The 27,734-nt window shown below is 38.2% G+C and overlaps 1 protein-coding gene across 1 annotated transcript in view; it reads right to left on the bottom strand.

Annotated features, from left to right (window-relative positions):
* The window catches only part of FBN1 (fibrillin 1), a 257,639-nt gene that overhangs the window by 214,614 nt on the left and 15,291 nt on the right, over window positions 1–27,734 (bottom strand). Inside the window, 2 exon segments of the mRNA NM_001001771.1 lie at window positions 10,042–10,140; window positions 11,993–12,075. Of these exon segments, the coding sequence (NP_001001771.1) occupies window positions 10,042–10,140; window positions 11,993–12,075 (182 nt within the window).

The raw sequence follows: 27,734 nt of genomic DNA, 5'->3' as shown, positions 1-27,734 counted from the left end.
CAAGAGCTAGTTCTTTGAAAGAGTAAACAAAATTGACAAGCTTCTGGCTAGGCTCACCAGAGAAAGAGAAAGAGAATCCAAATAAACAAAATAAGAAATGAAATAGAAAGAACTGACTGAAATAGGACAAAATAACAAAATAAGAACTGACTGAAATAGGAGAAATCTCAACTGATACAGCAGAAATACAAAAAAAAAACTACATAAGAATACTATGAACAATTATATGCCAACAAATTTGACAACCTAGAAGAAATGTACAACTTTCTATAAACATACAGCTCACCAAAACTGAATCAAGAAGAAATAGATAACTTGAATAGACAGATCACTAGAAGTGAAATAGAATCTGTAATTTTAAAATTCCCTACAAACAAAAGTCTAGGTCCAGATGGCTTCAATAGTCAAATTGTACCAAACATACAAAGAAGAACTTTTAATCAACCATCTCAAACTGTTCCCAAAGACTGAAGAGGAGGGAATACTCCAAAAGATATTCTGTGAAGCCACTATCACCCTGATACCAAAACCAGACAAAGATAACCAAAAAAGAAAATTATAGGTCACTACCTTAAATAAATATAGATGCAAAAATTCTCAACAAGGAGTTCCTGTTGTGGCACAGTGGTTAACGAATATGACTGGGAACCATGAGGTTGTGGGTTCGATCCCTGCCCTTGCTCAGTGGGTTAAGGATCCTGCATTGCCGTGAGCTGTGGTGTGGGTCACAGATGTGGTTTGGATCCTGTGTTGCTGTGGCTCTGGCGTAGGCCAGTGGCTACAGCTCCAATTCAACCTCTAGCCTGGGAACTTCCATATGCCATGGGAGCAGCCCAAGAAAAGGCAAAAAAGACAAAAAAAAAAAAATTCTCAACAAAATATTAGCAAACCAAATCCAACAACACATTAAAAAAAATCATACACCATGATCAAGTGGGATTCATCACAAATTGACAAGAATAGTTCAACATACACAAGTTAATCAATGCAATACAACACATTAATAAAACAAAGTCATAAACCACATGATCATCTCAATAGATTCAGAAAAAGCATCTGACAAATTCAAAATCTATTCATGATAAAAACTCTTACCAAAGAGGGTATAGAGGGAACATATCTCAAAATAATAAAAGTCATTTATGACAAACCCACAGCCAATAAAATACTCAATGGAAAAAAGCTGAAAGTCTTCCCTCTAAAATCTGGAATAAGACAAGAATGCCCACTCTCACCACTTTTATTCAACATAGTATAGGAAGTCACAACAATCAGATAAAAGAAAGAAAAGAAAAGAAAAGGCTGTCCGAATTGAACGGGAAGAGGTAAAACTCTCAATATATGCAGATGACATGATATGATACATAGAAAACCCTCAGGATTCCACACAAAAACTACTCAATCTGATAAATGAATTCAGCAAAGTAGCAGGACACAATTTAACATTTAGAAATTTAGCTGCATTTCATTACACTAACGATGAAATACCAAGAAGAGAATATTTAAAAAAAACTCTTTAAAATCATACCAAAAACAAAATAAAATACCTAGGAATAAACCTGTCCAAGAATGTAAAAGAATTATATACTGATAACTATAAAATATTAATAAAAGAAATTAAAAAGGATGGAAAGAAATGGAAATATATCCCATACTCTTGGATTGGAATAATTAATATTGTTAAAATGGGATTACTACCCAAAACAGTCTATAGATTTAATATGATCCCTATCAAATGTCCCATGACATTTTTCAGAACTAGAACAAATAATCCAAAAATGTATATGGAACTATAAAAGACTCAGAATTGCCAAAACAATCCTGGGGGAGGGAGGGGAAGGAGGCATAACTCTCCCAGATTTCAGACAATATTACAGAGCTACATTCATCAAAACAGTATGGCATTAGTGTTCAACATAGTTTTGGAAGTTCTAGCCACAGCAATTAGAGAAGAAAAAGAAATAAAAGGAATTAAAATTGGAAAAGAAGTAGTAAAACTATCACTGTTTGCAGATGATATGATACTATACTTAGAAAACCTTAAAGACAACACTGAAAAACTGTTAGAACTCATCAATGAATCTGGCAAAGGCACAAGCTACAAAATTAATACACAGAAATATATTGCATTTCTATATACTAATAATGAAAACTCAGAGAAATCAGAGAAACCATTCCATTTACAATCACATTAAAATGAATAAAATACCTAGGAATATACCTACCTAAAGAGACAAAAGACCTATACTCTGAAAAAAATAAAATGTTAATGAAAGAAATCAAAGATGACTCAAACAGACTGAAAGATATACCATGCTCTCAGACTGGAAGAATCAATACTGTCAAAATGACCACACTACCCCAGGCAAACTACAGATTCAAAGCAATCCCTATCAAATTACCAAAGACATTCTTCACAGAACTAGAACAGAATATTTTAAAATTTGCATGGAAATACAGGAGATTCCAAATAGCCAAAGCAATATTGAAAAAGAAAAATGAAAATGGAGGAATCAAGCTTCCTGACCTTAGACAATACTACAATGCAACAGTGATCAATATGGTACTAGCACAAAAACAGAAATATAGACCAATGGAACAGGATGGAAAGTCCAAATATAAATCCAAGTACTTCTGGGCAACTAATCTATGACAAAGAAAGACAAAATATAAATAAAGATAGCCTCTTCAGTAAATGGTGCTGGGAAAACTGGAAAGCTACATGTATAAGAATGAAAGTAGAACATTATCTGAAACCACATACAAAAATAAACTCAAAATGGATTAAAGACCTAAATATAAGGCCAGATAGTATAAAACTCCTAGAGGAAAACATAGGCAGAACACTTTTTGACATAAATGACAGCAACATCTCGTTTGATCCACCTCCTAGAATAATGACAATAAAGACACAAATAAACCAATGAGACCTAAAGAAACTTACAAGCTTTTGCACAACAAAGGAAACCATTAAAAAAACAAAATGACAACCCATAGGAATGGAAGAAAATCTTTGCCAATGATGCAACAGACAAGGGCCTAATCTCCAAAATATACAAACAACTCATGCAACTCAACAGCACAAAAACAAACAGCCCAAATGGATAGAAGACCTAAATAGATATTTCTCCAAAGAAGATATATGGATGGACAGCAGGAATATGAAAAAATGCTCAATATCACTAATTATTCGAGAAATGCAAATCAAAACTACAATGAGGTAACACATCACAACAGACAGAATTGCCATCATTAACAAAACAACAAATGATAAATGCTGCAGAGGGTGTTGAGAAAAAGGTACCCTCCTCCACTGTTGGTAGGGATGTAAACTGGTACGACCGCTATGGAAAACAGTATGGAGGTATCTCAGAAAACTAAATATAGAGCTACCATATGATCCACCAACTTCATTGCTGGGCAAATATCCAGACAAGACTTTCATTGAAAAAGATTATGCAACCATATGTTCACAGCAGCACTATTCACAACAGCCATGACATGGAAACGACCTAAGTGTCCATTGACAGACGAATGGATTAAGAAGATATGGTACATATATACAATGGAATATTACTCGACCATAAGAAAGACAAACTACCACCATTTGCAGCAACATGGATGGAGCTAGAGACTCTCATACTAAGTGAAGTAAGCCAGAAAGAAAAAGACAAACGCCATTTGATATCACTTATTTGTGGAATGTAAAATATGGAACAGATGATCCTATCTAAAAATAACAAACAAACAAACAAAAAGCAGAAATAGAGCATGGCCAAGAAGAGCAGACTTGGGGTTCCCAGGGGCAGGGGAGGGGAGGGAGTTGGAGGGATGGGCATTTGGGGGGTTGGGGGGATGAAAACTGCTATATCTGGAATGAATAGGCAATGGGATCCTACTGTACAGCACAGAGAAATATGTGTGATTGGGTCACTTTGTTGTACAACAGAACTTGAGGAAATACTGTAAACCAACTATACTTTAATAATAAAAAAAAACATATGGTATTAGTAGAAAAACAGATATATGGATCAATGGAACACAACAGAAAGCCCAGAAACACATCCAAACACCTATGGTCAATTAATCTTCGTCAAATGAGGCAAGAACATAAAGTGGGGAAAAGAGAGTCTCTTCGGCAGGTGGTGCTGGATAAGCTGGACAACTGCATGTAAATCTGTTAAGTTAGAATACACCCTTACAGGGAGTTCCCATTGTGGCGCAGCAGAAATGAATCTGTCTAGTATCCATGAGGATGCAGGTTCGATCCCTGGCCTTGCTCAGTGGGTTGGGAATCCGGCATCGCTGTGAGCTGTGGTGTAGGTCGCAGATGCAGCTCAAATCTTGCATTGCTGTGGCTGTGGCATTGGCTGGTAGCTTTAGCCTCAATTTGACCCCTAGCCTGAGAAATTCCATATGCTGTTGGTATGGCCCTAAAAAGAAAAAAGAAAAAAAAGAAAAAGAAAGAAAAGTAATAATAACACATATTTACACCATGGCAAAAAAAAAAAAAAAAGAACCTCAAAATGATTACAGATTCAAACATAAGATCTGACACCATAAAACTCCTTGAAAAGAGCATAGGCAAAACATTCTCTAACATCAACCATACAAATGTTTTCTTAGATCAGTCTCCTAATGCAATAGAAATAAAACCAAAAATAAACAAATGGGACCTAATCAAACTTACAAGCTTTTGTACAACAAAGGAAACCATTTTAAAAAATTAAAAACCTACGGAATGGGAGAAAATACTTGCAAACGAAGCACTTGACAAAGGCTCATGCAACTCAATAACAAAGAAACAACCCAATCAAAAAATAGGCAGAAGACCTAAATAGACGTTTCCCCAAAGACTTACAGATGTCCAGTAGCCATTTTAAAAGATGCTCAATATCACTAACTATTAGAGAAATGCAAATCAAAACTGTAATGAAGTACCACCTCACATCAGTCAGACTGATCATCATTAAAAAGCCCACAAATAACAAATGCTGAAAAGGATGTGGAGAAAAGGAAACCCTCCTACATTGTTGGTGAGAATGTAAGTTCATGCAACCACTATAGAAAACAGTATGGAAGTTCCTCAGAAATTCTCAAAATAGAATAACCATATGACCCAAACAAAACAATGATTCAAAGGGATAATGCACCCTTATGTTCAATGAGGCACTATTCACAACAGCCAAGACTTTGAAACAACTTAAATGTCCACCAACAGATTAGTGAATAAAGAAGATGCAATATATATGTACAATGGAATACTACTCAGCCATAAAAAGAACAAAATAATGCCATTCACAGCAACATGGATGCAACTATCATACTAAATGAAGTCAGAAAGAAGACAAATACCATGTGATACCACTTATATGTGGATGCTGAAATATGGGACAAGTAAACTTATCTATAAAACAGAAACAGACTCATAGATCATGATGGAAAATAATATTTTTTCTTTTTTTTTTTTTGACCACTACACTGATAGCATATGGAAGTTCCCAGGCTAGGGGTTGAATCATAGCTGCAGCTTAGGGCTACACCACAGCCATGGCAACACTAGATCCAAGTTGTATCTTTGACCTTCACTACAGCTTACAGGCATGCTGGATCCTTAACCCACTGTGCAAGGCCCAGGACGAAACCCGCACCCTTACAGAGACAACATTAGGTTCTTAACCTGCTGAGCCAAGAGCAACTCTGAAAAAAATATTTTTTAAAAGCATATATATATACATATATGTATATGTACACACACACATATGTATGAGAGTCAGTGTGCTATACAGCAGCAATTGTGCAACACTGTAAATTAAGCATACTTTAATTTTAAAAAATAAAACAAAAAAAATTGCCTCTCCAAGACCAGGAAAAATAAAATAAAATATGGCACAAATGAACCTATTTACAAAACAGAAATAGACTCACAGACATAAAGAATAGACTTGTGGTTACAAAGGGGCGGGGGGAATGGTTTTTAGGGCCACATCTGTGACATGTGGAAGTTCCCAGGCTAGAGGTTGAATCGGAGCGGCAGGTGTCGGCCTACTCCACAGCCACAGCAACACAGGGTCCGAGCCACATCGGCAACCCACACCACAGCTCATGGAAACTCCAGATACTGAACCCACCCAGGGAGGCCAGGGATTGAATCCACATCCTCATGGATTCTAGTCAGATCCGTTACCACTGAGCCACAATGGGAACTCCCAAGATATCTTTTAATGGGTGAATGGCTAAGCAACTGTGGTACATCCAATACTACTCAGCAATAAAAGGGAACAGACTACTGATACACATACAATACAATAAGATGAATTTCCAGAAAATTACACTGAGTGAAAAAAGCCAATCCCAAAAGGCTGCATGATTCCATTTACATAACACTCTTGAAATAACAAAATTACAGAAATGGAGAACAGACTAGTAGTTGTCGGGATTTAAGGAGAATGTAGGAGAAAATGGCCATAAGAAAGTAACATAAAGAGTCTTTATGGTGAAAGAAATGTTCTGTATCTTGACTGTATCAATGTCAAAACCCCGGTTGTGACACTGTTCTGCAGTTTCACATGATGTTAACACGAGGAAAACTGGAGAAAATGTACATAGGATCTACATACTATTTCTTACAGTTAAATGTGAACTTACAATGATCTTAGAATAGCAAGATTTATTTTTTAAAAAATCCTTTAAAAAACATAAAAAGAATAAAAAAGGATAAGTATGAAACTGATCTCCAAATTCTAAAATATGAAATTTAGGGAACATCTTTTATAATAACATATGTATACCATTTAAGAAAAAAATCTATTATATATTTATACGTATTTAAGAAAAGTTTGAGTAAATTCATGAGTCACCCATGACAGATGTTCATGAGAATCAGGATTGCTCAGGACCCATTTCTAGACTCAGAGACAGAGAGTAGAGAGGAGTCCTAATAGACCTAGAATTAAAACTCTAGAAAACCCACTGTTCTGACCCTGTCTAGCCAGTCCTTTTTGCCCTGGTGCCTCGATGACTGATGGCAAGACTCCCAATAGGTTAAGAAAAGCCAGGAATTCCTATGTCCAAAGGAATTATTGGCTGGCAGTTTAGACTTTCTGGAAATGCAATCTCTCACTCAGGCCACTAAGAGATCATTTCCTATTTTAAAAGCCACAGGACACAAGTTGAAAACAACCTGAAAGCAAACTCTCCTTTCATTCTTTTTATTTTCAAACAAGAAAATGAAGGCCTCAGAGGTCCTACAAGTTATCTAGACCTCCTTGACTCCATCACATAAGTGCAGTTTCTCCTAGGAAATACTGGTAAAATGATCCAAGTTTACTCCCTCTTAGGAGAACCACAGGTAATGAACAGAAACATTTCAGTGAGCTGAATTATCCTTCTGTTAGCAGGAGAGTTAGCAAAATGATATATCCCTATCTGTCTACCACACAATGGCCAGGAAGTCCTATAGGATGGCAGAGATGCCCTCAAGCATCACTTCAAAATATTAGAAATGAATTCTGATCATCTCCAGCTACCCTTAACTTAAAACATTCTACCATCTTTGATTTTGCAAGCTGCCTGGACATTATTAGTTCAGGTAGAATCCAAGCCAATGATTTTAAAGATCTCAAATACCTCAAAAACCCTGATGAAGCCAGATTTCCCCCCCCCCCATCACCACTCTCATCCATAAGCTACTTGGAGAATTTGTCTAGTGTCTAAATACCATAGATGAACCCAAACCTCCCCAGAGAACATCATCTACATGTCTAAGAATTCAGCCTCTACCCTAATCTGGCCCATGGGACCTTACCACTATGTTCCCTGACATCACTGCTAGCTTGAAGTCTACTAGGACCATGGCTTTCCCCTCTGATTGAGTTTTATCCTTCTTCCACATCTCATGATTATTATTATTATTATTATTTTGCTTTTTTAGGGCCACACCCACAACATATGGAAGTTTCCAGGCTAGGGGTTGAGTAGGAGCCACTACAGCTGCCGGCCACAGCCACAGCAATGGCAGGATCCGAGCCACATCTACGACCTACACCATAGCTCATGGCAACCCAGGACACACTGAGTGAGGCCAGGGATCAAACCTGCATCCTCATGGATTCTAGTTGGATTCATTTCCACTGGGCCACAAAGGAAACTCCCCACATCTCATGATTTTTAGCTTGACTAAATCATCAGCAGCTCACAATATCATTAAAGACCTTTCCAGACAGACAACCATCTGGCTATATTTTCTTTCCCCGGAGGAGTGCGGTGCTGTTGGCTGGTTCAAGGACCAATCTGAGAGACAGTTCTATTCTCATTTTTACATGTAATCTCCTCCCCCACCTGAGGCCACCACTCTGCAGAGGCAGTCTGGAGGTGATCCTAGTGGAGATGAAGACATCCAACGTGTTCCCAAAAAATGCCACCAACTGAGTTCTCTGCCTCTTTCTATTCCTCCAGCTCAAGTGATTCTATTATATAGAATTAACCTACTGTTACTTAGAGGTCACACATTCAAAACCAAGCTGAAATCAAATAAGAACATGCTACACTCACTGTAATAAGCAAATGAGTGCCAGCCCACAGAGGAGTTTCCAGCTCAATCTCAGCTGTCTGTGCTTAGTACTAGGCTGTCTCTGGTTTCTACTAGAAGTAAATCCTGAGAAATAACTCAAATGTGAGTAGTTTATTTTAGGAGTAATTTCAGGAAACACTGGTAAGAGACTGGGAAAGTGAGACAGGAAAGAGAAGGAAGCTAATAAAGTACATTATCAAGCCTACTCCTACTGTAGGCAGCTGGGGCTCAATGCCACCAGGGAACTTCAGAGAACAGTACAGAACACACCTCACAGTTATGCAAGATGAGAAGCAAGAAAGCTTGGGCACTTGTCCAAAATGCTCTGTTTGTCACTGGTTAAAAGTTGTTTTTAGGGATGTTAACCACCCTCGGCCTTTCCAGCTTGCCCTGCGTGCTCCAGCCAGAGAGATGTCACCGAGCTCTCAGAGTCTGTATGTGTTCACCCATAAGTGCCAAGGTATGTGGGCACCTCTTGGTCTGTTACTCTGCACTATCTTCCCCATCCTGTGAACTGAGGTATGAGAGCCACAGTTAAATATTAGGACTCTTAACAGGCAATGAATCTAGACCATGCTGAAGTCTCTCCATGAAACAGACAAAAGAGAATGCACTTATTCCATGATGCTTTTCCTTAAAATTGTTCAAAACCAGAACATACTGTAAGGGGAGTGTTACTTTTCTCACCAGAAATGAGAAATGGAAAAGGAACATAAGTTTTTTTTTTTGCCTTGGTGATGTTCAGAGTGTTGAGGGACTGTTTATACAGCCATGAACTTCAACGGTTTTAACAACCAAAGACTCACCAGCCCCCACATTCCCCCTAATTCACTGCTGAGCACCCCAAATTTAAAAACAAAACAAAAAAAAAACAACACAACAAGTAAGCAAAGGCTCTGAATGATGAACTGTGACTATTTAGTTGACATCACAGAATGAACAAAGTGGTATATTTCTGAAAGGGAAAATATGTTAAAGCTTCATGATAAATTATCCCCAGCAACTGCCACCATGGCTTCTCACATTTTCTTCTAGCAAAGGAAGGGTTCTCAAGTTGTAAAAAGTGTTTAATCAGATTCATATTTCAGTCACAAGGAAGAATGCCTAGTTTTCTTGAGCCAAAAATGTTCATTAAATAGTCATTTCATTGAGCATCTTTTATGATGTTTACTTTGGAGATTCAAGGAGGAATAAGGTGATACCTACACAGAAGGAAGGCATGATGTTTATTATTCATAGGAACTTTGCCCCATAGGTAATTTCCCTATAAAAAGTGAAGAAGGGAAATGAAAGGCCAGATTGAGAAAAGCCCTTCCAAGTATTTGGGCATAACAGAGAAGGCAGATGTTCTAGTGAAAAAAAAAAAAAAAAATGTATTGCAGGGAAGAGAAAAGCCAAAAGCAAATTTAGGATAAAATAGGGCATAACCACATAAAATAATATTATATATAATGACATGTTATACTCACTGGATCTGGAGCCACAGGAAGGAGCTATCTGACCAGATGGGCAAGTGCACATATTTGGCCTAGAACAGAATCCATCCCCACAGGAATGCCGGCAAATGGCTGTGAATAAAACCAGAGGTCTGTTAGCACATGGCTTCAGAGCACAGTGATTCACAGGGACCCAATCCTCAAATGAGGAAATCTGGCCAGTCAGGTTCCTCGTTAACTTTGCCATCATGACCTATGTGACCTTAGGCCTCAGGTTTATTCATTTATAAAACAAATCTGTTGGTCTAAATAAACTCTGGCTATAAGATTCAGCAACTTCTTTATCCATATCAGTGGATCTCCAGCCTCACTTTGCTTATTCCAAAATTCTCAATCTGTCAAAAATCCTAGGATGTTCTATAAAGGGGAAAAAAAATCCTGCATATATAAAAACACTGTCCTTCTAAGACTACTTCACTAGATCAGATCCTGCCAGTTGAGAACATACAATCTGTGGAGCAACATGTATCCTACATCTAGCCCTGCTGTGGATCGTGTCAACAGCCTGAGGGGAGAAGTGTGAATCCAGTTCAGTATTACTGATTCAAGAGCAGGGAAACCATTCATCTTTTAGAGAATTATTAACATTTTCAAGCCACCCAGAGATTAATATCACACTGGTACCTAATGCTGTGGTATTCAACAAAAGAATAAGTTCAAATGGCAAATAATTTATATTTATCAGAAGACTAATATTTGGTCACTACTTTTTATACTCATAGGCTTGACTCTTTCCTTAAACTCCTCCACAAACTTGCAGGAGGAAAAGCATACATGCAAGGCTAAAAATAATACCCTTGATAGAATGTGCACTGAAACATCAGAGGAGCTGAGGATGGAGATTGAATACTATTAAGAAATAATCTGTCAAAGGGTCCTACAAACATTTATTTAAATACCTGAAGTCAGCGTTTCTCAGAGATTCTATAGAACACTAGGTTTTGTTGTCAAGTTCATTTAAAAAATTCCAAATACCACTATATCCCTCTCTTAGTTTTGATCTTGAAATAAACCACAATGTGCCAAATGTATAGGTGACTTTTTGTCAAAATCAAGAATTGGGAAAGGATTGACATTTTTCAGGTGACTAAGAGTACGCTGGTTGAAATAAACTCTTCTGCTCTACAGACCACTCTTGGCCAAATGAGAATGGGGAGTAAGTGATTCCTTAGTGTCCTTTCAGCTCTAAATTTCCCCATTATACTAATAGAATTTTCTGAAAAATGAAAATTCTTTCTAGGGATGATGACTGCAAAAGTTCAAGGAGGACTGATGCCATAACTAATTTGACTTAGCATCTCCACTAACTGACATGTGATTTGTTTCTCAGTGTCTGTAGGATATGATGAGAGCTTTGCCATGGAAGCAGAGTCAGGAGAGGAATCTCTGGTGCCATCTGCATTCTACTCCTGGTCTTTCCATTCATGTTCATCTGATGTTCTCTCTGCTTCCTTTCCTCTTTGTCTGAGAGTCAGGTCTGCTTTTGGCCTTAACCACCCAAGTTCAACATACAAGGTTTAGGTAGGCTCATGGGTGGCCAACAAAGTTATAAATTGCAATAAGGAAAGCAGCAACGATAAACTTTGATTTTCAAAATCCCATCAAGGTGATTACAAAGTCTAGGCATCCAGGCACAACATATGTAATGATGTGAAACCCTAATCACAGTATCCTTTGGTTCCATTCCCTCTATCTCAGAAATATTCTAAAAGAAGTCACTGAATTAAAACAGAACAGTGGTTTGACCAAGTGAACATAATTCCCAACCTGGATTCAGATAAAGTAGGAAAATCTCAGAGCTGGAAGGCTCTGACATAAACATATTTGTGGTATGCAGTTACAAAGGACCAAATAGCAAGAATCACCATGCAACCAAAACAACAAAAAAGGAACATGAAAAATGACAGATAGTCTATTTACTTACGGACAATACATTGATTTCCACCAGGTAAGGTTTTCCATCCAGGGCAACAGTAAGCATTATAACGTGATCCACAGACATTGGGTCTGAAACAAAAATGCAAAAATTCAATCACAAGAATTCCATACTTAAAAAAAAAAGAATATATGACCAAATAAAAGTAAAAAATTCCTGAGTTATTAGAACAGTATGAATCTTTGCAGACAAGAAAAGCAAACTCATGGGACTCAATGCTGGCTTAGTAGTTTGGGACATTTAAACATGATACCAATAAGGACATGCTTAATGTCACCTACGCACACAGCACATCGAGAAAATAAAAACCAGAGATACAAAATGCAGTGCTTTCTATCATAATGCACAGATTCAAAATTTATGGAGCCATATGAGACTAGTTTAAATGATAAATTTACCAATATAGTCAAGAAAAGTCATCATAAAATCTACTGAATATGAGGTTTTAAATTTCTACTCATTGAAGTTGTGTATATTCTTTCCTATGGCCCAGCTTACTTCTAGTATGTGACCAACATTTTTCCTTTCACTAGAAGTAAAGGAATACAAACTCTGACATTAGTCAGAAAAAAATAAAAGCCAAAACATGTAAATATTTTTTTAGCCAAAGTTTGGAAACATAGTTGATACTGACAGTGACAGGAAAATAACGTCAATGTGACTCTGGGTTCCTTGTTTATGGACATTTCATTACATATCTTGGAGGAGAATTTTGACTCAGGATCCAAATGATCTTTATTTAACAATTTAAGGGAGCAATTGGGTAAAGACCAAGCTAATTTTACACTGGAGACTAAGGCAGAGTATGTAACACACAGAGATCCAAAAGAAACGTTTCATTTTACTTTGCCATATCTGAGGGCCTGACCATTGATGTCAGTTCCTCAAGTTTAGGGGGCTGATAAGGCAGATCAAAGGTTTTGCAATCAATTTCATAAACTTTGAGCTATCCCAAGGAGGCCTGGTGGTATAAAGACTGTATTCCCGTAAGTATAAGCCTTTATTTAAAAACAACTGCAGGGCTAACATGTATTTGCAGTTAGGGTGCATTCACGCATTCTCCCTGTATATGCATGGAATGCTCCTGCATTGCCTGTGAACCGAGTACTTTACCCACATGAAGCACTGGGAGGCAAGATAAAGTCTCTCCCCTGTCCTGTCTCCTTGTACAGCCCCAGAGAACCTGGAATACTCTGTGGGGCAAAATGTACACTTCAGACAAACTGATGCTGAGGTCAGAAAGAGAAACAGGAAGAAGGATGGAGGAGCCAGGGAGAGGGCCTGAAATCCATACCCCACAGCCTAGGGTTTCTCCAGGCCCAGAGAGAAAATGATTAGATAGAGCCTTAATATGTGCATGATGTCAGAGCTGCTCTGAGCCTTAGCTTTTTCTCCAAAACTTGGATAATGAACGGTCTGCCTTGTCCATGTCATGTGTGTGTCTGTATATCAGATGAAATAATGAACATGAAAAGCTTCTATATGCAAAAGACAGTGAAAACACAGAGCAGCAGGATGGAGGAATCATCTTCAGACCTAAATTAGCTATTCAGCTAAAGGAACCGTAAGAGAATAAGGAAGAGAGAAAGATGTTATGAGAAATTCTAAGCCCAAGGTTTTTAATCCTATGTCCCTCCTGTGACAAAGCAGTGGCCAAAACTTCAGTTCAGAGTGCCTAGAACATCCTAGGGCAACTCAGAAACTTGGAAAGGAGAGTGAGAGGAAAAGACAGGGTAGATGGCAGGGGCCAAGGGGCCACTCAAAGCTTCCAAACTTCATAAAAGTTCTCTCAATCTGAAATGATAATCCAGGCCAAAGTCAACCACCTCAAACCTCCCCCACCAAGAGCCCATTACAACAATGCCACTGGATTTAGTCCAAGCCCAAACCAAACCCTGGAATAGCTTCAGAGGACCCCTGAGCCTTTGTAGGGTATTCTGTGGTTGGAGTAACTATGTTTTTCAAACAAAAATCAGGACATACTGTCTGACAAGAAGGAGTGTGTTTATGGAGCAACAACACATACAACAGGGTGAAAAGGCTAAGAAAAAAAGAATCCAGAATCAGTCCTATCAATCCTACAAAAGCAAGATATTCAAAACATTTTCTAAGGTATTTGAAAAATCACAGCAATATAGACACTCTTTATTGTTTATTCAATGTTTAGAATCAACTTACAGACAAAACCTGGAAATTTTACAATTTACAATGATTATAAAACAAAATGTACCTGCTTTCAACCTTCATGTGTCAAAAATCAGGAAACAAGTTGGGAATAACGGTATGGAGAGAAATGAAGCAGGTGATCCAAGAAAGACAGGTTTAAGTATATAATGTTTTTAAATACCAATAACTAAAAGTCACTCAATAATTATTTTTTAAAATGGAAAGAAGAAAGAGTAAAAGGTATTGATCTAAGTGAGCTATGTCCCCGTCTTCCATGGCAAGAAATCAATAGGTACTGTTTAAATTTAGACACAGAAGTACACACACAGTATGTGGTGTCATGGGAATAAATATGAGAAGAGCTAAAAACAGAAATCATTAAAACTGGTTGCCTTAAGAGATAAGGATGTGGGGAAATAGAGTTCTTTTGCTATTTCATTTAATGCCCATCCAGAAGTGTTCATTTTTTAAAGATGTGCTGTTATACTTTGATCATCATTTTTGCGTACTTTCTTTTTTTCTTCTTCGTTTTTTCTTTTTACAGCTGCACAAGGAAGTTCTCAGGCTTAGGGCTGAATCAGAGCTGCAGCTGCAGGCCTACACCACAGCCACAGCAACTCAGTATCTGAGCTGCATCTGTGACCTACACCGCAGCTTGTGGAAATGCTGGATCCTTAATCCACTGAGCAAGGCCAGGGACTGATCCTGCATCCTCACCAATACCACATCAGGTTCTTAACCTTCTGAGCCACACAGGAACTCTATCTTGTATTTAAAAGAACAGTTTTACTTTACAAGTATGAACCTCTTATCTCATAAACAACGTACTTTCTACATCCTTAGAATGAAACATTCATGGTTCCTGTTCATTGGTTATCACATTTTCATTTCATTACATTCTTTAAAATTCTATATAATATTGAATTATAATTTATTTTGCTTTCATGCTCTGATTTTTTTGAGTTCAATAACTTTGTCCTTTTCAATAAGTAATATATTATTTAATTTCAATTGTTTCAACCAACATCTTCAAATGACAATTGTTTTAATCTTGTTACATTTGTTAACAACACTAAACACATACTACTATGTCTTGTGGCTTAATGAAAAGTATTACAAAGATATTAAGATTTTTCCTCTGCTGACTTTGGTCTTGAAAACTGCAAATTAAGACATTCAAACAAGCTGGGTGGCATTTGTTCTACTTATACACAGAAAAAAAAAATCACCTTAATTCTAGAAATAAATGAATGTCTTATTTACGTTGGAAAAACTAAAATATGTATAGTCTAAAGCAGACATGTTGGATGGTTTCCATTCTAAAGGATTTTACTCAAAGCTTTCAGCACAAAAAGCATAAACAAAGACAAATCTTTAATGAAGTTAATTTTTTGTGTAAATCAAAGTGTAGCATTCATACCTCTTCCTCTTCCTTTTCACTTTGACAGCCATACCCAATTTACCACCAAAAAAAATGTCAAAGTATTTGTGCAAGTGGCAATAGCTTTCAGCAAATTAAAGGTAGATTTCAAAGGGAAAAGATCTACTAAGTGCTAAAATGCATTGTTTGATTTTCATAGCAACTCTCCGAGCTAAATTGTATCATTACTGTCTTTAACAGTAAGGAAACTGTGACTTGGGAAGATTAAACAAAACAGCCAAGGTCCCATAGCTTGGAAGCAGAGATGGGGATTTGAAGTCAGGAAGTCTTATTCCAGAGTACACTGTCTTAAATCCCTATGTTAAAACAAAGATAAATTTAAGGGACAAGATAATATTCACCCAGTGACATTCATGATGACATGGTTAACAAAAATCACAAAACATTCATCAATGGACCAAAGATAAAGCATAAATTGTTTTTTACCTCTATCTTAAGAGTTCATAGGGTAAAGGGGAAAATATGTTTTACATTCTACTTTACCATTGTTTATTACATTTTTAAAATTACTAAGTCTTTATCTGTAACTTTTACCAGTTGCTTTGAATGTTGTGCTCTGCAACCACCCAGCTCCAATCACTCTGAGGGCTGAGTGAGCCTCAGCAGGCGGGGTGTTTGGATCCAGTTCAGACACAGCACTCAGGGATTGTGTGGGCTAGCTAAAGCCCCTCTCAACAGAGCAAACAGCTGCGCTCTACCAGGTCTGACCACATCATTGCAGGAACTGGCCTCTGTGCAAGATGTCTGCAGTGTGTCCATATCTCTAGCTAGGACCTACTTCTGCGAGTCTGGCCTCTCTTATAGCAAAAGAGCCTCGCTGATTCCTATCCCAAATGCAAACTCCTTTTTCAGACAAGAACACGGCAATAATAAATTCAAGGGGCTCTTATTTCATATGCATGAGGCTCTCAGCCTATGGAGTGATAAAGCATTGGGCAAGGAGAATGACAAGCAGTAGGTAAAGGTTAATGAGATAGACTTGATTTTTTTGACCTTTGGGGAGAAAAGTTATGATTTAGTCCTCTTGAGTATAGATGCCCTGATGTAATGAAGGGTGCCCAAATGGCCATGCCACATGCCTCAAGGTAACATCCCAATGTCCCACTGTTTCAGAGAAATGAACAGTGAAATGACTTTCACTGTTGAAAATGAGATAAATCATGAAAAAATTATAAAACACAAATGTGCTATATATATTGTGAACCGCACATTGTTATTACATTGGTTCTTTGACAAATTTTTATCAAAGTAAAAAGAAAAACTATGAGTACTAGCTGATAAAGAAATCCACTACTCCAGTAAGCTTTGAAACATTCCCTCCTTATTTTATTCATTGTGGCCCTCTTTGCTGCCTTGAAGGCAGAGGTCAGATCTCCCAGCACTGACTTGAATACCACACGTGACTATTCCAGGCCACCAACCAGTCACAACAAATCAAGTAAGGAGAATTCAAACCCAGGTGATGAATGCGGCATCCATGGCCTCCTCAAGCTTTAGCAGGGCTCTCCAGACCAGAGACTCAGTTCTGGATTGTCTGGGTGAATACTGGCTGGGACATGCACAAGCCTGGCTTCCTCCTTTGAAGATACAAGCCAGCCAGCCAACCTCTCTAATCCACCTCATGCAGTTTTTCTTTTCTTTTTTTTTTTATTTTATAATGATTTTTATTTTTTCCATTATAGCTGGTTTACAGTGTTCTTAATAAAAATGATCTCAAAGGGAAGAGAAAGAAGAATCATTTGTATGCTGGTTTGCAAGAGATTTACCTCCTTCTTGCTCTCTCCCATCTCTGGTAGATTAGTGACTCCATTTTCCTTTTCTCCAAAGCTAGTGTGTGTTTCTCAAGCCCTCCATCCTACTCTCTCTTCTCCTCTCTTCCCTCACTTTCTTTCTCCCCTCTCTCTCCAATTCCTACTCTCGGGGCATTTAAAATCAAAAGTTCTATTACCACCTCAAATTCAAGGGATCCAAGATCATATAACTCATCTCCCTGTGTAGCCAGTAGCCAGGAAGTTCACTGCTGGGCACAAAACAGGGCACATGAATAATCACCTTGCCCACAAACACAAAGCCATTCAACAATGTTTAGTGAGAATCTATTATATGTTATGACTATGTTAGAAAAGAAATAAAAGTGACTAAGGGAGTTCCCATTGTGGCTCAGAGAGTTAGGAACCTAACTAGTATCCATGAGGACGCAAGTTTGATTCCTGGTCTCACTCAGTGTGTTAAAGGATGTTGCATTGCTGCAAGCTGCAGTGTAGGTCAGATCTGGCATTGCTGTGACTGGCATTGCTGTGACTGGTAGGTTGGCGGTTACAGCTCCAATTTGACCCCTAGCCTGGGAACCTCCATATGCTGCAGGAGCAGCCCTAAAAAGACAAAACAAAACAAAACAAAAAGACTAAGACAGGCATACCTAACACCCAGATCTTGGTTTCTAATACCATTCTCTAATAAAAGCCCACTAGGGCTCCAGGAACACATGGCTGACCCCAGGACTGGGCAAGAAATATACAAGGCTGGAATAGCTTGTGGTAATAGAAAATAGAAAGTAAGAAAGTACCAAAGAAACAAATATCCACAATGGCGGAAGCATGTCAGGGATAACCAGAGCCAAACGAAGAGCTCCCAGTGGCCAAGCTAGAACCATTTAGGCAACAAAATAACAAAAGTAGTATTGGATTGTAATCCACAGTATAAAATAAAATGTCTATGGGTCCAGATTAATAAATAAATGACTGAATAAATAAATGGAAGAGAAGAGAGAAGTTTCCTGTGCTGGTGAATTCCAAATAATTTATGCAGATACTCTGCCTTCAAGGAGGTAAAGCATAACGTCCTACTCCTTAAGTGTTGTTCATAGTGACTTCCTTCTAAAAGAATCCCAACTAAGGAAAAATTTACACAATTCCTGACCAAAAGTCCTCAAAACTGTCAAGGTCATCACAAATAAGGCAAGTCTGAGAAACTGTCACAGCCTAAGAAGACATGGTAACTAAATGTAACTAGTTATGTATCATGTAATCCTGGATGGGATCTCAACATAAAAAAAGACACTGGAACTCCATAAGGAAATCTGGAGCTCCCACTGTGGCTTAGCAGGTTGAAAACCTAACATAGAATCTGTGAGGATGTGGGGTCAATCCCTGGCCTTGATGAGTGGGTTAAGGATTTGGTGTTGCTGCAAGCTGTGGTGTAGGTCACAGATGCAGCTCCATGTTGACCCCTAGCCCAGGAACTTCCATATACCACAGGTGTGGCAGTTAAAAAAAACAAAAACAAAAAACCCACCAAAAAAAACCCCTAAGGAAATATGTATAAAGAATGGACTTTAGTTGACAAAAACATAGCAATTATCAGTTCATTAATTATAATAAAGGTATCAAACATTCCAGATGATAACAACAGAGGAATTTTTGTCCAGGGTACATGGGAATTCTCTGTATTGTCCTTGTGAAATTTTTGTAAATCCAAAACTGTTGCAAGATTAAAAGTTTATTAAAAAGTAAAATAAAAATAATGTTGTTACCATGCAATTATAAATACACTGTTATCTTCCTCCTAAAACTAAGATGGTCTTTGGTTGCAAAAGAAGATAGACACATATGCAAAGCACATCAATATGACAGGAAAATATTGATGTCAAGGTCTTCCTGGGAAGCTAACAGAGCCCAGAACAAAGGGCGTTAGCCTCATCATCCAGCATAAGCTCCAAAGTGACCTATCTGAGCTATGACCTAATGTTTCCCAGTTGCTAAGAGGGCCTCTAGTTTTATTTCATCACACTGCTGAAATAACTCTTAAATTCTCTAATTCCATAGTAAAGCCCTTCTCCAAATACTGGTGCTTCATTGTTTGATTAATATCACATTCTTTTTTCCTGGCTTCCTAGTTCCTCTCTATTGCATTAGGCAAGACAATGAGGCTGAACATCTTTTCCTGTCTACCATGCTTAAATCTGTTCTTCTATGATACAGAGATTCACCTTTGTTCTCTATAAAATGTTAAACACCTCACTATTAGCTTCAGAACTAAGTAGGCCTCTCCTACCTGCCACACTCATCGCCATCTGCACCTTCAACTTCCACCCTTCTGCTCTGCTCTTCCTCATCACCCACTTGGCCTTCACTAATGCACACACACTTCCCCCACCCCCCACCACTGCACACACACCTAAATCTAAACTTTTCCATCTCTATATTAGCTCTTCTTTCTCTTTTAATGCATAATTCCCCCTCCCCTCATAGTGTTAATCCTTCTTCCCTAATTAACCCCACCATGTTTCAATCTACCAACACAATTCCAGACATACTTCTCAGAAACCTACATATGCTATACTGAATTATATACTTTAAATAATTACACATCTATATCCTCATTTGTGAAACCTACCCAGCCCCTTGGACCCCAGTCTAATAGTTCTCTAAGTTGAGAAACAACGTTTGTTACGCCCAACAGATCCTGGAGTCCATTTAGAAGTGCACAAGGTAACATTGACTAAATGCCTTAGTAAGTACAAAGCACAATTAACAAATATTAATACCATCTCTTTTGTGTCATGAATAGGGCCACTATAAATGGCACCAACATGGAAAACTGTCTAAGAGTGAGAACTAGTTCTCATAAATTAACCTATTTAATGGAAGACTATTTCATGCCTATTTAAAAGGGTATAAGCAGTTAAACAGTAATGTACAATGGTTTCACACCTTGGTTATTTTGCTGACATGCTGATCATTAATTTATTCTAATCAGTGAAGTTATAAATGTTTATGACTCAAGGATCAATACATTTCCTTTGAGAAAATACAAAATTAACATAAAGAAAACATTCATATATAAATATCTGATTCTACTTATTTCATTAGCAGAAGAAAACCAAAAATCCCCAAAGCAGCTCAACTCTCAACTTTAATTTGAGTATAATTGTTTATGGCAAATTATTGTGACTGATCAAAATCATCGATGGAGACAGCATGTGTGGCCAGTTCCTAAAGTCAATCAACTACAAGTTAACAGGGGGGCTCGAGAGGTTCATCCAGACGTGCTGTTTGAACTGAGGCCTTTCCCACTGCTAATCAGGGTCACTCAGCACCAGCAGCACAGAGAGGGTATGGCATCCACGGCTTCACTGGCTGAACACCCTAAGTTGTGTTTCTGTGAGGATTTTGTGTTGATCAAAGGGAACAGCCCAAGAATTTAGGTGATCATATCAGGGACACACACACACACACACATTCCCTCAGCCTTTCTTAGCTAAGGAAACAGAGAGCTGCAAAGGCAGTTTCCCAAATCCAGGAGGTCATTTTGGACTGCTGGCCAACTTAAATCCCGCTGGAATCTTTTATAGGTGACTGGAACATATGTGTTTCTTTGAAAAGGGGAAGAATTTTAAGCCACAGGGTGCATTGGAACAGGAAACTAGACATTGACCCATGAAGACCAGAGAGGCACATGGGTGTGAGTCCTGACCCCACTGAAACCCAAGGCACTTTCTGCCTCCGGTACTCTGGATTAAACACCACTGAGAACACACACATCTATGCAGACCACTAAACCACAAGAGCAGCCCCCCAAACTTCTAAGGCGATGGTTTGACTCACTTGCTTAACTTGCACTAGAGCTCCTTCTCTCTAAGGAAGGGATCTGTGTCTGGCCCACTGGTATCGCACCCCTGGTTGGGTATATTAAAAGGACCCTTTTCTAAACAGGAGAGGTGTATTCATGGAGTTTAAACTTTATTATTTGATTCTAAAAGGATGAAGGGAGATTTTCTTCAAAATGCAAAAAAACGAAAAACAAAAACAGTGTGTCTCAAAATTGCATCACTCCAGCCCCTTAAGAGGATTTGACCAATGGCATCATGAAAGCCCATGGTGCCTCTGAAGAACTGCCTCCCAGAACTCTGCAATAACTTGGATTTACCTATGAGTTTAAGACTAACGTGATACTTTCTTGGACTGGGATATCTGCTCCATTTACTCAAGCCAAAGCCACACTGTACTTTTCTAAAGGGTGGGCAAAATTTGAGAAATGACTTAAACACAAACAAGTAAAGTAAGCAGGTGATCCAGAACCTACATAGTGACAGGCAGGCCCAGGATGGTGTCTGTGGAATTCACTGCTTGCAAGATCCAACTGGTCCCTTCCTACCTCTTTACCATTCACAGAAGAAATAGGGGATTGAAATAATGATTCTCACCACTTCCCAAAAGTTCCCAAACCAAGAGCTCTGTCCAGGGAGATCATATCTTCTGAATGTACTGGCAGCCCCAGGAAAAGACAGGAAAATCAGCCAATGGGGTTAGACTTAGAGGAAAGAAAGGCATCCTTCAGGAGCCCAGAGTGTGGAGTAATTCAACACTCCAGTTCTGAGCACTGGCAACTCCCACTGACAAACAGGTAGGGCTCCCAAATGTCATTTCTATATTGGTATTTAGAGCTTGGAATGGCTCTTCCAATAGAAACAATGTTAATAGGTGGTGGTTTGGTCCCCAGGCGAGTCAAATAGCAGTCTCTCAGCTACATTATCAGCTAAATAGGCTATTGTAGGCTGGTCTGGGAACTTGACCACAACTTAAAATGTTGTTTCTATGGGAAAACACATTCCACGGCAGGCAACCAGAGGGAAACTTGGCCACTCAAACCCATGGTCCCTGCAGCTATAGCAAGCTGCCCAGCGAGCTGTAAGAACCAACCACCTTAAACTCAGGCCTGGGAGGGCAGCCAGAATGGACGCGTTCCCAGGCCCAGCGCCATCCCCCACCCCCAGCAGGAGCCCATTAGGGCCAATGTGGGATATCCCTAGGTCCATAAATCAGGAACTTAAAAACCGGGGAGTAATTACATATTCTCATCCTCAATGTGCCTGAATTATTTAACAAACCAGAAGATCCCACCCCACCAACAACTGTGATATAAAATCAGGACCCAGGACTGGTTCAAGGCCGAGGGTTCCGTGAGACATTTACAGAAAGACTGGCTTCCAAATGAAGCAAGGAAGCAGGTTAGTTTGGAACTCTATCTAGTGGCTTCACCATTATACTCAAGTTATTTGAGCATTTCCCATCACCTGGAATCTAGGAAACTACCCTAGATTTTGGAATAGAACTCTTTAAACATGGAAAGTTTAGATGTATCTTTACAACCTAGCACCTAGCACAATACCTGCATCTTAAGTGGAAAACAAAGTTTAGGACTTCAAATGTACTTCCAACTAAGACAACCTAAGTCAGAGAGAATTCTATCAGAATGGTGCTGAGTATTTCATTTAGGAAAAGATAAATATGTCTATAAGAAATTAAATAATAAACTAAAGGGATGAAAAGATAATTGCTATTAAGAAATCAATATCATTTCATCCACCTTTTTAAAATTTTCATTTTCATTTTAATAATGAAAAATCAAATACATAACAAAGGACACCCATAAGTGGAATTCATGGCATAAGACAATGAAATTTTTCCAGGTTTCAGATGCATCATTTAGAAATATCTTACAGCTTCAAAAGCTTTGAACATCTTGTATCTCAAACTCTTTTCATAAGACTTAATAGGCAATGGGTTTTTTAAAAACATTTCTTTACCAAACCTCTTCATCACAACAGAGACAACACTGTTGCTAAGGAACAAAAAGAGGAAAGTAAGTCATTGATAGACTAGAAGTTTCTAAAAAGTCAGAGAAAGTTAGCTAAGAGCATGCAGTGGTTGAGATTATTTCATAGAAAATAATTCAAAATATTAGGAACCAAGAACTTGACAAGTTTTGTTTGTTTGTTTTAAGTTTGCACTTGAAGCCAAGTTGTAAGCATTTATTTCTAAACATTTAGATATCTGGAAAAATTTTAACAAAAAATATTCTAACTTAAATTTGAGCGAATTTGACTAAATTGGGAATTTATGTAGTCCATGTGAAGTCACATGTAGAACGAAAATAATAATAAGCAACTTTTAGAGAGCTCTATAACTTACAAAATGATCATGCAACTCTTTCCCTAAATCATATCAAGAATATGTATTGTTAAGCTTATTTTCAGATGAGGAAACTGAAATTCAGAGAAGTGAAGTAATTGGTCAAAGGCTACAGAATGGAAACATGTCATAAATCACTAATTAAAACCAAAAGAATTTATTAATAAAACATTCCAAGGCTAGTACTAAAGATTTTTAGATTAGAGATTAGAAAGATGTTTCTATAAATACTCCAAAGAGAATGTGTTCCTTTTATATAAACTTGTCTGTCTATAATATTTTGTGCTCTGGTTTTCTTTTCTTAGGTTCTACAGAAAACAAATTTATTAAGACAGATCTTACAAAGTATATTGGAAAAGCAAAGCAATGATAAAAGGAATACATTTTAGGAACACTCACTCTTACAGACCAGTACTTCTATTTCTGAAAATTTATACATGGTGAATACCCTGCCTTGTTCCCTCTGGTAAGAAATATCTCTCAGCTCTCTGCATGGGTGGAGTGGATAGGTGGGTAGGTTTGAGAGAGTGGGTGGGTAGGTTTGGGAGAATAGATGGGAAGGGTCGGTGCATGGGAAGGAATGTAGAGACCCAAAATGTGGATAATTCAAAACCTATTCATGGCTGGCACTGGAATATATTTTGTGTACCAACTTGAACATGGGTATGTATGGCTGGTCTTTTCAAAAGTAGCTGCAAGCAAAACCATTGGGTCATGCTGGCAACAATCTGACCCAGCTTAGGAGGACAATAAGCTGCACAAAGGCCAAGGTGACCCAGATGATGTTCTTAAAAACCCTCCAGATTCATGTACCTATGTCTTAACTCAGAGGCTGCTGGCACACTGTCCATTACATGGGGAAAGTGGTGACTCTGATTCCAAACACCAGCACAGCTCTTCCCTGAAATCCAGTCCAAAAGATGTCCCACCATGAGTGATGCCAGCACTGTCCTCTCCACACATTTCAGGCTCTGGGAAACATGTGACAATATTCGTGCTTCAAGTCATCAAGTAGAGTGGGTCCTAAATACCAGACAATGCTTCCGTGTCCACATCAAGACGGCATCTGAGAAGGAGACACGCCAGTACATCCACCTATTCTACCTCCGAAAAGGTTCCAAATCTCTGGAGCAGCACCCAAAGACAAGGCTTCCTGTTCTAAAAAGTCAATTAGTTTCCCTGGGAGCTTGATACCAAGTAGTAGAACTATGTCAGTCCTCAAGGAATGGTACACATCTTTCACTGAGATGAAACACACATGTGCACACACTCACACACTCACCCGCACCTGCGTGCGCATGCACACACACACACAATCTCCTACAAATACTCAGAGTGAAGCTACTGGGGCAGCTCTTATCTCTGTCTACCTTTCCCAAGAGGATTGGGATATACTAGGATTTTTGAGAACCTTTCATTTGACTTACTAAAGTTACATTAGTTCTTATTTAATTGAGATATAATTGACATTTAATTGACTATAAGCTTAAAGTGTGTAGCATTATTATCTCACATATATTATAGAATGATTACACAAGTTTAGTTAAAAGCATGTATTTCTTAAATAAAAAGTGTTCCTGAGATAGAAATGCTAAAATGCACGTACAGACATCCACTTCTGAATGTTAAAATGGTTGACAACATCTTCTTTCCACTTATGGTCCAAAATCTCACCAACTTCTTATAACCCTTTGCCTGAAACTCCTACTGTAAACAAAACTAATTCTTCAAGTGTCTCCATCTTGACTCTCACAAAAGATTGTGGGCTGAGAGGAGATGAATGGACCCTTGCAGAATTATATCCTTCCTTTTCTGCCCCCTCGAGTGCCTGGCTCCCTCTGTTTAAGTTTTCCACAGTGTTAGACCTCATAATTGCTAAGCCTCAGCATTGCCTATTAAATAATTTTTCCACAACCCTCAAAGACGTGGGTCAGTTTAGACAAGTGCAGATAAAGCATGTCCAGCAGCACTGCAGACATTGTTGGCTGTGAAGCATCAAGCATAAGTTCAAATTAGATGTACAACTTTACAGTACTAATAAACAAAGAGGAAATGACAGAATCCAAACATTCCCATTCTGCTACCGTAATAAATTAATGGACCTAAATGATGATCAACAATGGCTGCTAACATCACAAAAAAGAGAGATTAGCAGACACGATATGCCTTCTAATAGAAGTGCAAACACTGCTTACAAAGTCTTCCTGCCAAAAAGTTGAATCTGAATTGATGCAAGCTTTTAGTTCTAACTATCAAGTCGCAGAAAATACAGGGTACAGAGGAACAAAATAAAGCACCACCACCTGAATGCAGCCATCAGTGGACTGTGAGAAACCCTGCAGCTGTATACTCCAAGTGTGGTTCAAGGACTGGCCAGTGCTGGTCCACACATATATATTACTGGTTTATAATGAGATAGGGAGCTTAAGCTGGAATGTAAATCATCTCACTGCTTCCTTCATCAAGAAAGTCCCACTAGGAAAAAAATATCAGCTCAGCTAAATAGTGTGTTTAGTGACATACTGGCTTTATATTCTGGCACATGCTTTTCATTTCAATGTGGACTGATAACAAGTAGTTAAAGGACTGGCATTTTAAGTAAATAACACTGCTCTATAGGACATGAACCAATTTCTTTTTTTCCAGCTTTACTGAGATATAATTGACAATATAATATTGTTTAAAGATTACAGTTTAAATTGTTTAAAGTATACGACATGTGGATGTGATTCATTTATAGACTGCAAAATGATTACCATTTAGCATTAGCCAACACCTCCACTTGGTTACATAATTACTATTTCTTTTTTTGTGGTGAGAACATTTAAGATCACCTCTCTGAGAAACTTTCAAGTATATAATATAATATTATTAACTATATTCACCATGCTGTACATTAGATCCTCAAAACTTGTTTATCTTATAACTAGAAGTTTATACCCTCTGACTAATATCTCCCCATATCCCCACCCCCTGGTCTCCATCCCATGGAAACCATCACTGTATTCTTTGTTTCTGAGTTCAACTTTTTTTAATATTCCACATAGAAGTGGTTTACAGCATAAACCAATTTCTTCAACAAATAAATTGCAAGAGAAAAAAATAACAGAGGGACAATCTGTATATTTTAAAATATTTAAGAGATTTAGCAACCAACTACAAAACATGGACTTAATTTGGATCCTGATTTGAATGAACTATAAAAAAATAAAATTTATAACCTCATAAGGGACATGTAAATATTCACTGGATATCTCATGATATTTTTTAAATAACTGCTAATTTTTATGAATTTACTTATTTATTTTTAGGGCCACACCCACACATATGGAAGTTCCCAGGCTAAGCTTTGAATTGGAGCTGTAGCAGCCAGCCTATGCCACAGCCACAGCAACATGGTATCTGAGCCACACCTGTGACCTATACCACAGTCCACAGCAAAGCTGAATCCTTAATGCACTGAGCAATGCCTGTGTCCTCATGGATGCTAGTCAGGTTCATTACTACTGCGCCACCATGGGAACTCCAAATCACTGCTAATTCTATATGCTAATTCTATATGTGATAGTAGTATCCTGTCTGTTTCTTAAAGACGCCTTGTCATTTAGAGATGCATACTGAAATGTTCATCGATTAAATTATTTTTCATGGATTTACTTCAAAATAATCTGTGACATGGAAGAGAATGAATAAAACAAGATTAACCATCAATGGATAACTGCTGAAGCTGGAGCTTCCCTGTACTACTCTCTCTAGTTTTATACATGTTTGAAATTTTCTGTATTAAAAAGTTAGAAAACAACAACTTTGCAGCAGCATCTGGCCTAGTTCATCCTTTACCATACTCTTCTCCCTACTGTAATAACACCACACTTCTGCTTTCTTTTCCCTTTCACATAAGAACCATTTCAACCTGTTCTGCAACTCAACATTGTTGAGCAGCATGGGGACCACCTTTCAGAGACAATAACGGTCCAATTCCAACATGTTTACCATCTTAAGCAAGTAGCAAGAACTAACCAAAATGCTTCTATGGGAGTTCCTGTCATGGCTCAGTAGAAATGAATCTGACTAGCAACCGTGAGACGTAGGTTCAATTCCTGGCCTCACTCAGTGGGTTAAGGATCTGGTATTGCCATGAGCTGTGGTG

This window comes from Sus scrofa, chromosome 1, assembly GCF_000003025.6.
Source record: "Sus scrofa isolate TJ Tabasco breed Duroc chromosome 1, Sscrofa11.1, whole genome shotgun sequence".
Classification (NCBI taxonomy): domain Eukaryota; kingdom Metazoa; phylum Chordata; class Mammalia; order Artiodactyla; family Suidae; genus Sus; species Sus scrofa.
Note: the sequence above shows the minus strand (reverse complement) of the source record. Positions and strands in the feature narration are given on the sequence as shown.